Source organism: Cygnus olor, chromosome 7 (assembly GCF_009769625.2).
Source record: "Cygnus olor isolate bCygOlo1 chromosome 7, bCygOlo1.pri.v2, whole genome shotgun sequence".
In the NCBI taxonomy this organism is placed as follows: Eukaryota; Metazoa; Chordata; class Aves; order Anseriformes; family Anatidae; genus Cygnus; species Cygnus olor.
Window position 1 is genome coordinate 10,519,826 of NC_049175.1, and position 11,307 is coordinate 10,531,132.

At 43.7% G+C, this 11,307-nt stretch overlaps 1 protein-coding gene across 3 annotated transcripts in view; it reads right to left on the reverse strand.

Annotated features, from left to right (window-relative positions):
- The window catches only part of RTKN2 (rhotekin 2), a 106,280-nt gene that overhangs the window by 60,167 nt on the left and 34,806 nt on the right, over window positions 1-11,307 (reverse strand). Inside the window, exons 1-3 of one of the 3 annotated variants that reach the window (XM_040563773.1) lie at window positions 6,140-8,545; window positions 3,451-3,489; window positions 514-694 (exon numbers count right to left, since the gene is read on the reverse strand). The exons of the other annotated variants lie outside the window; for them this stretch is intronic. Of the exons in view, the coding sequence (XP_040419707.1) occupies window positions 514-594 (81 nt within the window). The 5' untranslated portion in view covers window positions 595-694; window positions 3,451-3,489; window positions 6,140-8,545. Of the gene's footprint in view, window positions 1-513; window positions 695-3,450; window positions 3,490-6,139; window positions 8,546-11,307 lie in introns of those variants that run through there. 3 annotated transcript variants of the gene reach the window in all.

Here is an 11,307-nt window from a genome sequence, read left to right on the forward strand (position 1 = left end):
CAGCTATTTTAAACTACCACTGTAAGATTATGATGAACCAGGAAGATGATTTTGGGGTTTCATCCACTCCTCTCCATGTTTCAGGACTGATAGGCACATTTATAAATAGGAAAAGAGAAGGTGGATCTGTTTTCAGGTAACTAGCTATGGCTGTGCCCAGGTACCTTGAGTGGCGAATGGTTTTGCTTAATGATAACAACGTTTCTGCCCTGCGGTCTGTGGACCGACGGGATCTATGGACTATTTCCAAGAGCTCTGAGTGTGACAAAAAAACCAACAAAAAAAACAAACCCACTGCCCATAAACTTAAATTCAGCATTCAGGGCTCCAGATCTTTAGTCAGTGTCCACAAAAAGATTGAAATCCCTTAATGGAGGGGAAAGACAGTAATTAGCTACCATGGGATAGCACCATGAAGAAGAGAAGAAGCATCAGTATTTTTCTGACAGCAGTGAGACCAGGGCTCTCCCCATTATTTACACGTTGCCTCTCTGTGATATTTTTGTCTTACAGAGAAGTTGTTACTTTCAACCACTTCCTTGAAGAAGCGGCAGAAAAAGAAGTGCGGGGAAAAGCCAGGCTCCAGCACTTCATTGAGAACCTGTTGCAGCGCGTGGACCTGGCGGAAAGGCAGCTAGAGTATTACCAAAACCAGCAGATCGCCTGCAACCACACGGATGTCAGCAACCACGTGGTAAGCCAGCACAGTCCTTTCGTTAATTCTCACCCCCCATCAGAAGGAAAGTGATTGACTTTCAGTATGAGTAGGCTCAGTGGGACAGGCTAATTGCTACTCCAGACAGATCTGGATTTATAAATGCTTCTTTAGACTTATGTTTTGTTTATGTTTTAAACCGCCACTTCTCATATTTGTCATGCCTCACACAGAGCGTGTTAAGTAGTAAAAGGTGAGTTTCAAACAATTTTGAGTCTCATTATAGAAACCTGAAAAGTTCTGGGTCTCACTCACATGAATTTTATTTGCAGCTTAGAGCTCTCGATCCTCACTGTAATGGGTGGTGTGGAAAACAATCTGCAGTTGTAACCAAATCATAGGGTAATGAACAAAGGCAGCAGACAGACGAGAATTCCAGCTTTGTGCCCTTACAGCTGCAGTCAGGTACCGCTGCCTTGGGGATGGGAAGAGCAGCGATGGCTGTAAACGTTGCTGGTACCGGAAGCCACACAAAACAAGGCTGGTGCTGCCTTCCTCCTTTGTGAGGATGCTGCAGCTGGCTGTTCATGGGCCCTGGCGACTGTACAGCAGAAAAAATGACCCTGGCAGGACAGCTAACCCAGCAAAGGAGGGAAAGGTAAAAGCAGAGCCAAGGCACTGTGCCTTGTGGTAACCTCAGTGCTGTTGGTGACCAGACATACCCATTCCTTGTGCTTGTCATAGCTTCCTGCAGAGCCAGCAGTGGAACTTCGACTAACGGGGTCAGACTGGAAGTGATAAACTGGGAATGAAAAGCGGGGTAGGTCTTGCACTGATTTGGGACGGCCAAATGGGTAGTCTTATTGGTCAGAGAACACTTTCTGGGCACCTGTCAGGTCTGCAGCAGCATGGAAAAGGGTGTAGGAACAACATGTAGAAGCTCAGTTCATCCCATCTGGACTACATTTGAGCCAGACTTTATTTCCTTTTGAACAAAGAAACAGAAAGGATGAGAGCAGTAATCAAAGATGGGAAAAGGAGAGCAGAAAATAATGAAATACTTGCCAGATATTTTTTTTTCCAGCTTTGGCTATTGCTGATGTTACCTTTGCTGGAAACAGTTTCCCTTGTGTCATTTACTGACTTGGCAGTTTTCTGGAGATCCCTAAAGATTTTCAGAAAGGATGTGAATCCCTGTAACAGACACGTAAACCTGCTAGCAGGTTTCAGCTTGCTTTCTGTAGTTCCCTATCAGTAGACGTGTAGGAAGAGTGAATGGATTCCCACAGGCCTGTCAGACTAGACTCCACAGACTAGAAACCACTGCTGTCTGAACGACGCTTTTAAAAATAACATTATTTCTTTAAAAGCCCTCATTATTACTACTTAAACTCCCTACAAAGCATTACACTTATATGGCAAGTTTTATCCAAGACTTCTCCAGAACATTCCAGTTTCAGTGAATACCCCATACTGCCTATGCTAAGTAATTGCTCATCCTCATGGAGGTGAGATGAGAGGCATTTGATCATGCACAGCACTAAAGAGGTCTGTAGTGGTAGAAAGCAAAGGTTTCCGTAGCCACGTGGAAGACAAAGACCTATAGGCAAGAACCAAATCAACGTGAATGCACTGACATGTAGTGTAGGACACCTCAAACAGTGTCTGTGAGAACGCTGAGGGGGGTGTAAAGATGGGCCTTGGTATTAAATCTCCTATGCTCTCGATGTGTTTACTGGGGTCCCTGGCTCCGCACTGTCCCCTAGGGAAGGCAGTAGTTTTTGAGGCAACTGCCCTGCTTTCTGAGTGACTTCAGCATTGCTCTAAGGTCACCCATCCAAATACTGACCAGCCTGACCTTCAGGGGGTAATTACAGAAGAGCACAGCACGGGATGGCTCCAGACTCCCATCCAAGACGTATGACAAGCAAAGTCAGGCTGGGCAAAAGTCCATCTGCAAAGCACGGACAATACCAGGGACAGAGGGAACATTTGCTTGGCTCAGTGACTTCATTAAATGATATTCAAAGGCTCGGTCTAGTGACACTGATGGGAGATCAATACAAAGAAGCCTGTAGGTACCCAGACCGATTTAGGCTGAGCTGGCATCAAATGCCTCCTTTCCTGACCTCCACTACAAGAGGGATGAGACAAAGTGATTCCAAGCTGTCAATCAGGCAGTCATAATAAATGAAGTTGTGCAAAGTTCACGCTGCTGGCACTGAGGATACGTTATTCCTAGGTAGTCTTGAGATTTGGGGTGAGGAGGGAGAGAAACACTGGTGTTCCTGCCCTCCAGCCTTGAGTGCTGCTGGAGGCAGAGACAAGAGCTGGTAGTGGAGGTTTTCTAGCTGCTCGTGTAAAGGAAACACATCACTGCAAAATTAAAGGCTCTGAGAGAAAACTAATTTAATACAGCTTATTCAGGCACTGTCCCTTATTAATTATCTTAAACACAATAATTACTTCTCATTGTACCATATTGTGTAATCTAAAGTGAAGCATCTCTGTTCAACCCACACTTCTTTAGCAATTTACTGTGATTATAATTATGACAAAAATAACAGGGAAAAGTCCAACGACTAACAACAAATTTTAAAAACTAAGTAAGTTAGAGGAATAACAATTGAAAAAGGTTTTTTTCCTTAGGTTTCTTTCATGAAGATTTTTCTTGTACTAACAGCAGGTGAGAATGGAAATGTGACTTTGAAGACTGCATATATTTTATCCCCATACTTTAATTACTTGGTAATTTAATATTAATATTTACCACCTGTTTCTTTTTTTCTTTGCAGTTTACAGACATTTCATTAAATAAGAAACCCAGATGCCTGTATGTATGTCTTTTTATTTTTCTCTTACTTAAAGATGTAACTTGACATGCTTAAATTGCTGCTTTTGCATTTCAAATTGATCCAAAAGCCTGAATCAGGTTGGGTTTGGATCAAATTCTGTACCTTAGTGGGGTCTGTATTTATGAGATGTAACAGAAGAAAAAGAGATTTCTGCTAAATCAAGATTTCTGCTCCATCAAAAGATTTCTGCTAAATCAAAAATAAAATGAGATATTCTTTAAAGGAAAATGAAGAATAATTTTGTGTAAAATAAATGATTGCTTTCTGATTGACTTTAATAGCCTATTGCAGTGCTACAGTTGTTGAACGTCTTTGGTAAATGCAGGTCAAGCTTCAGCTGAAAATATCTTTAACATTCTGTAGGTAGGAGAGAGACAGTTGTCATTTCCTAACTGACGCTAACACTGTCAACTTAAAAATCACATGTAAGCAAACAAGTGTCCTGAGAAAGTACGGCTGCTAGCAACATCTCAGGTTACTCAAGCAGCTGTTCTGGGAGTAGAACTAATATGGGCTGTTTTGTCAAGGTAAAGTCTTTGGCCTGAGTATAACACAGTTTGGTAAAATCCATTAGTTGCTGACAAATAGTGGGAGTTCAAAGGCATATGTAAAATTGTTTAGAGGTTTCTGTTTACCTGTTGATACAGTTCTCCTTTAAAAGACACTGGCAAAACTAGCATTCAGTGGTAGCCTTTATTTGGAATTATCAGATTAAATATAGCCCAACCTGTCCTACGAAGCAGAGAGGACGGAGGAGAAGATGCTCAGTGGGGTCGGGAGGGTTTATTTTGCTCTGTCTGCTCTGGGTATGAAAGCAAATCTCAGCCTGATGCAGTGGGAGGTGTCTCCGCCCATGGATGGGCTTTAAGTCCCTGCCAACCCACACAACCCCGTGATTCAAAGTTCAGCATCTTGGAGTCACCTCTATTGAGGAGCTGCCACTCTCCATGAAGCAACATTGCCCACACCTAGAGCCAGCAGCATTGCATTTCAGCGTGTGATGGCCTGCATCTTCAGCCATCTTAAATACCTTCTTCACCCTGACTACTAATTAGGGGCAGAAATCCATCTCCTCTGCCACGAACTGGTTTAATTTAAATACAGTTCAGCTCTTTTAGGCAATCCCCTCCTGTCATCTTAACCATGACCTGATCTGGTTTTAACAAAGCTGCCACCAGGTAAAGCCATTCTGTTGGTAAGGCTCAGTTCCTGTGCTGTCAGTTGGCTTTCACTGCCTCATACCAACAAATGTAGAGGTTTTCATGACACCCTGCAGGTCTTTCAAAGAGCAGGCTTCAAACGAGGGCAGGTTTGGAGGGAGACACGTGAAGAGGAACACATTTTGCTGGTACCACGTGTGATTCAAACGGAAGGTCTCTGCAAGTCTGAGAGGAGGAGGAGAATGCACAAGTTATCAGGTAGCTTTAAAACAGTGCAACATTGATGGCTGTTGCTGTAAATCAGGACCAGCCGGGAGGCTGGCACAGGGAGAACAGAGTGAGGCTGCACATCCTGACGGGAGAGGGCTCGTGCTGTGGCACTTGCACAACTGCAGCTTTTTCCGAAACTGGCCTTATCAGTGCACAATACCGTCCAACTCCCAGGACAACAGCACAGATAGGTTTCCAGAAATGACGAGCTCTGGAAAATAGACCTGTGGGAACCCTTAAGAGGCTGACGCGCAAGTACACACATCTGTTCTTCACTTCAGTCACAGCATCTGGGCAGACACAAGCTGGTGTCTGACATCCATTGTGCTGCTGTTACACTACATGTATCTGCCATAAAACATTCTGAGATGATGTTAAAAGGTATCTGACTTAGCTAAACTGTGGAACTGAGGATTCAAAATAAAAGTCTCAGAGCAGAGGGCACAGCTCAGCCCGCACAGCACCATGCAGTAACTCCTCCTGAGCTCACCAATATCATCAAATCCTGCCAGGCCTGAACCATCGCACAGAGAACAAAGAATTCAGCTCACTTTGGCCTTTAAGATTTTGCTCCCTTCTTCACACCAATTTCTCTGTTCCCCTTTCCTCTTCTCCCTTTTCAAATTGCAGCCTAAAGCAAAGCCAAAGTGTCCCAGGTGGCCAGCACAGAGGCAGAGCCGAGTTTCCTGAGCTATTGGCCACTGGCAGCTGCGGTCCCCTAGCACTTGGCAGAGTCCCAGGCAGTGCTCAGATCCCACCAGAAGCCCCCACAGTTTCTGCACCCACTTTCTGCTGTCATTGGGACCATGTGGTCTTCCAAAGACATGGGGACAATTGTTCACTGCAGAAGGTTGCTGTGAATATGCATATCTTTAAAATCTCTTTAGATTAATAAGTTAACAAGGATATAGACCTGAGCAAGGTGACAGTGCTCTAAAATCAGCAGAATCATATCCTGAATTAAAATGTAGATGAATGTACACGAAGAGTCCATCAGTAACACGTGTAGTTCCTGTAGCGAGGGATGATTTTGATTATGAAGAAATGTAATTTATATTGCAACTGTTCTTAACTTTCAACCTGGTTCTGTAAAGCAGGGCTATTCTGCCTGCAAAAATATATGGATTTGGGACATTTGTGGGCAGCTTTCACTTTGCAAGACTGAATAATAATTAGTAATCACTATTATTAATTTCAGGAGCCGAGGAAGTCAACATGCCTCATATAACATCCCCGACACAAAGCCTCATTCCTTTCAGAAAGGAAGAGTCTTGCTGAAAAAAGCAAAGGAAGAAAAAAACAGTTTGCAGCCAGTCAGATGCTTCTACGAACCTGTTGATTGCCCAAGAGAAATATGGAGAGCCCAAAAGAAAGGTGAACCAGTCTGCTCTGCCAGGAAAGTGAGTGCAAAATCCAAGATGGGTAAAAAGAGCAAACAGCTATAGGAATGGCTAACAATATAAAATAACACAGGAGCTTGGCTTCAACAGAACAAATACTGAATGAAGTTAATCATCCCACTTTTTCCTATCCATCTGGCCATGCCAAAACATAACAGATATAATATATAGAAATGTATACAATATGGAATCTTTATATTATTTAGCAACGCCATTCCCTCTTTGGGCGCTATTAGAGAAATGACATTTTATTAAGTTTACACAGAGGGTTTTCTATCTATTTATTTATTTATAGAGCTTATTTAAAACGACTGCAGTTATCTTGCTGGGCAGTACTGTGGCTGTACGTTTAATTATTTTAGTGGCAGCATGTAGCTTGATAATTTATTTTCCGTCTATGCTGTTGCTGAAGTTCAGAAGAATCCATTTAATCGGCACCCAAATAGTCACTCTTCCAGCGTAAGTAGGTGTAAGATCAATGATTGACTGTTACCTGTGCAAGCATACTTGGATGCAGAAAGCCTACTCAAGCTGCTTGAAGGCTGATATCGCAGTAGATTGCTACCCTGGATTTTCATCGGGAAGCCCAGTTGGGCACATCTCCACATTTCATTACCTCCGTTAAGCGGCCCAGTCCTGCCAGCAGCCACGGTCCCTGCTGGTACAAGTTTGGGTTGCTGCAGCGTCTCAAGCACAGTTTTCACACCCCAGCAGCTTTCTCCTTTGGCACCGGCCTCTGGTGTCACTCGGCAGCAAGGGCAGAGCGTGTCAGACCCCAGGAGGCAGCTCAGCAGTGAGCAGCAGCGGGCAGCCAGCCGCGGGGAGCAGCACGCCGCAGCGTGTGGTGCCCTGAGCAGTGCCTGCCCTTGGGTTGGTTGGGAAAGGCCTAAAAGGGCTGTGATCATAACCTAACCCCTTCAAATCTTCATCTCCATGAAGTCCTTTCAGGGGAGATGGATCCTCAAATTTCAACTAAAAGCCCAAGAGTAATGAAGACAGATGACCGCAGGATTGGAGTACGGGTGTTTACAGTGGTTTGTGCCAATTAAAAGGATCCTTAATTCATCAGAGTATTTATTAAGATGATTTTTCCGTGCGTACAGTTTTTTGGTAACCTGAATCCTCATGCCATGTTTACAAATACGAACATCTTGTTGATGTTACTGAAGAGATTTGTTTTCTCAAGCAACAGAGAGAATAGATGAGACAAGTCTGCGTAAATTATTTTTAAATGCTCATAACAGATGTAAATTGTTTTTGTGGAAGGTGATTTTTACAGTATGTGTATAAAGATTTGTGAAAAATGTTTTTCATTTTTGTAACTATGACTGTAAGCAGAACCAAGTATTAAAAGACAGTGTATCACTATGATTACTGCTGCAATAAGCACCCGAGTTGCAATATTTTTAAAGCAGAAGAGGACCAGTCAGTCAGCTCAGATCAGGTAACGACAGGTGTCATACATCTGCCGGTGCACAGAGCTCCCCGAAAGTAGCAGAGAGAAGAAAGTATTATTCTTCACTTTTATTTTAACTAGTGGATGTGGAACTATCAGATATATGTTTAAAGTTTCTCAACACTGTTACAATAGGAAGTCACAATGTAAAGTCAGTTCGGATATTTAGGTTGTACTGACATTTTAATATTTAACTCTGTCACAAGGCAACACTTGGCCTTACACTTGCCATTGTGTGGTGAAGAGGATTTGTCAATTGTGTTGCATGGGTTTTGGTGGGATCGTGTGTTACAAGAACTTGCCTAGGAAAACCATATCATAGAAACAACCTTTAGTTTTTTTCCCATTTCCCACATCCTACAAACATGAAGAAATGATAACGAAGGTGATCTTAAGAGTGGAAATATATACATTAATATGTTCCTTTATCCACTTGACACTGAAAGAATATTTTTATTTTTAAATGACTATCTACTCTATTAGTCACCAAAGTTAAGTGCAACTACTAGTTCACAGATGAGATGTTTATTTTATTATTTATTGCGCCAAAATCTTGACTGTATGTGGGGGAGGAAGAGAAAAAAAAGAGTGAAAGACGCTGCATGTTCTTAAACTTCTCAATTTAAGTTACAGTTACTTGCTGAACAAATGCTGGGTTAGTTAGAGAGAAATTGGTTCGGATTGTAACCCCACATAAAAGTTTTTAGAATATAAACATTCTAATAATAAAGATATATTTCTCAGTTACTGTGTCATTTAACTTTGTGAAAAATACAAACATTTAACTTTGTGAAACGTTTCTTACAAAAGCCTACCCAACAGCAGAGAAAAAGACGACGAATAATAGCCCCATTTGGGCTTCTGTTTATTCCTCAGATAAAATGCCACTAAACTTTCAGAGCACTACAAATTAACCTGAGAGACACCTGCAGCATCCTGGCCCCACACAGCTCCCACGTCGTGCCACCTGCCCCTCTTACTGGAATGGTGCTCAAAAATAATTCCTAAGGTAAGCCACATGGTCACACAACCTGCCTGCATCAGGGGTGGGGAGGGAAAGGGACAGCCATGGAAAATTAAGGGCAGAAGGTCTACTGCGAAATGTAGGCAGCCTCAGTCATGTTTACGTGATATACTAGCCCATCTATAAGGTGGATGCCTGGTCATCAAGAGGACACAACTGCAAGGTGCATATCCCACCTACACGTCATGTCCCACTCAGAGAGGTGCAGCACCTCAGAGAAATGTGTCCAGACACCAGACTGTGTAACTGGTGTTAGCCTGGGACGACTTTGGGAGCAGATAATGCTGGAATTGGAAAATGTCCGTTTAAAAGTATTTTAAAATCTAAAATCTGAAAATGTTCTGACAAAGCTGACCACTCATCTTTGAAATTGAATTGAAGCACATTTTGCCCTTTGAGACACTTGGAAGACATCTAGGTGGGTTGTATGCTCCTGTCGAAGTGAAAAGCAGTAGGACCTGGCCGCCTAGTTCACACACATTTTAAAATAACACCTTGTCTAAAACTAAAAACACCTCAGAGCACTACGTATGCAGGCTGGGACCTTACAGGTGACCTTTGCTTAAAACAAAATGTTCTGACTGACACGTAACGTTATCGGCCAGGAAAACAAGAGACTAATTGAAACCTAGACCTTTAATTAGACTACTTCATACAAAAAAACACAATTATTTTGAGATGCTCCTGCCAGCTGAAGAGAGCACATGTTTTTAAAGCACTTGATAGTATCTGACCCCCCTCTGCCTTGGCAGTAAAAACAACCTTCTCCTGCCAGAGGAGATTAAACACATTTGTTTTGTTTCCAGGAGAGTTACTGGAAATATTCAACTGGGTATTTGTATTCAACGGGATGGCCACCAATTAGACCAGGTACTAGGTCAAACAAATTACCACTTTTATCATCCCTAATAATCTCTTCCAAAGCCACTAGCTCTTTCAGTCTCCTTGAGTGAAGTCCTGCTATTCTCTCTCTTTATTCTGCGTCACCAAATAGTTGCCTGTATTTGTTCTTACATCAGGCTAATGCTGATTATTTCCATACATCCTGTCTGAAGTGGTTGGAGTGGACTATTTTAGTGCTCTCTGCAGTAGGCATAGGCATTTATTTATTTATTTTTCAGAAAACATAATCCCAGAAGTGATTTTATGACATGAAACATGCAACAAGCTCTTAAAAATAGATCCTGTTGTGACACGAACAAAATGTCCTTTCCCGTTTTGTTGCTAATGCTGCCACCCTCTAGCCAGCCACTTTTTGCAGTATGGTCTCTTGAATTGTCCTCTGCGTGTCCCTCCAAGGAGGCTCAAGCTGCACAGGTTAAGTGCAGTCACTGGTTGGAGAAGCCCTTTTCCCCTCATCTGTTGTAGCCACGCACACTGTGGACAGGTAAACGTTGGCTTGAAAGTTTCATAAAGGGTGAAAGAACAGACACAGGAGATTGCAGGTTCCTTACAACCTGTTACAAAAGAGGAAGAGGCTCTTCTGAGGTGAGAGAGGAAGGAAGACAGAGGGATCCCCAGAAGCCTGGGAAGTTGCTGTGTTCTGGGGCAAGGCAAGGAGATCAGAGCCACATGGACAGCAGCAATGCAGGCATGGGGGCTTGTTGCTGCCAGCTGTTTCCTACATCTTGTGCCCTGCAACCTACCAGAACATATGTAACCTGGCACATTCACTCCTTAAATCATGCCTTAGACCTATGTTTTGAGGCCTAATTACTGATTTCAAAGTAATAGATTTTAGGATGAAGTTTTGCAAGAAACTCCTCTGATTGCATCCCTGGTATTCATTCAAGAAATAAGAGACAAGCAAAGAAACAAGCACAGCAGCACAACATTAATTGTTTCTGTGCCAGACTGCTTGGCCCACCAGCTGTCCAGAGGTGACCTCCTAAAAACGAGGTGGTTTAATTATCACCCTCTGTGAAGGGTTGTGCAGGCACCTGTTGGACAGGAGCAGGTGACAGCACTGCTTCTGCCCACAGCCAGGCTATCCCATGGCAGCTGAGCCACCCTATGGCAGGGCCACCCCTGGCCAGGGCCACTTTGCAGGGAGCAGCCTGGGGCAGAAGGATCCATCAGCAGCTACAGCCTGGTGTGAGCACCCCAAATAACCCAGATTTTAAAGGAACTGAACTCATTTCTGTGCAAAGAGCCAAACAGCTCCAGCTCCTCAGCATGCTTCTGGCTGCCACCACGGCTTCTGGCTTCCCACGGCTGCTCAGGCTCCCACCAGCCCTGCAAAAGATTTGGGGCAACGGGAGGCACACAGGCACACTGAAAAACTCCACTGCATGCAGCAGCCCTGAAAACACGACTTACAGCCATTTGGGTGCACATGTGGGCTCCCCCTGCCCTTCACCCGTCCCCACGGGCAGAGGAACTGTTTCAGCCCCACTGGGAGCTGAGGGGCCCTGAGGAAGGGCAGGGGGAGCCTGGTCTGCCAGCAGAGCCCCGCGGACGTACTCCTACAGGCTTCAAGCATTTGCA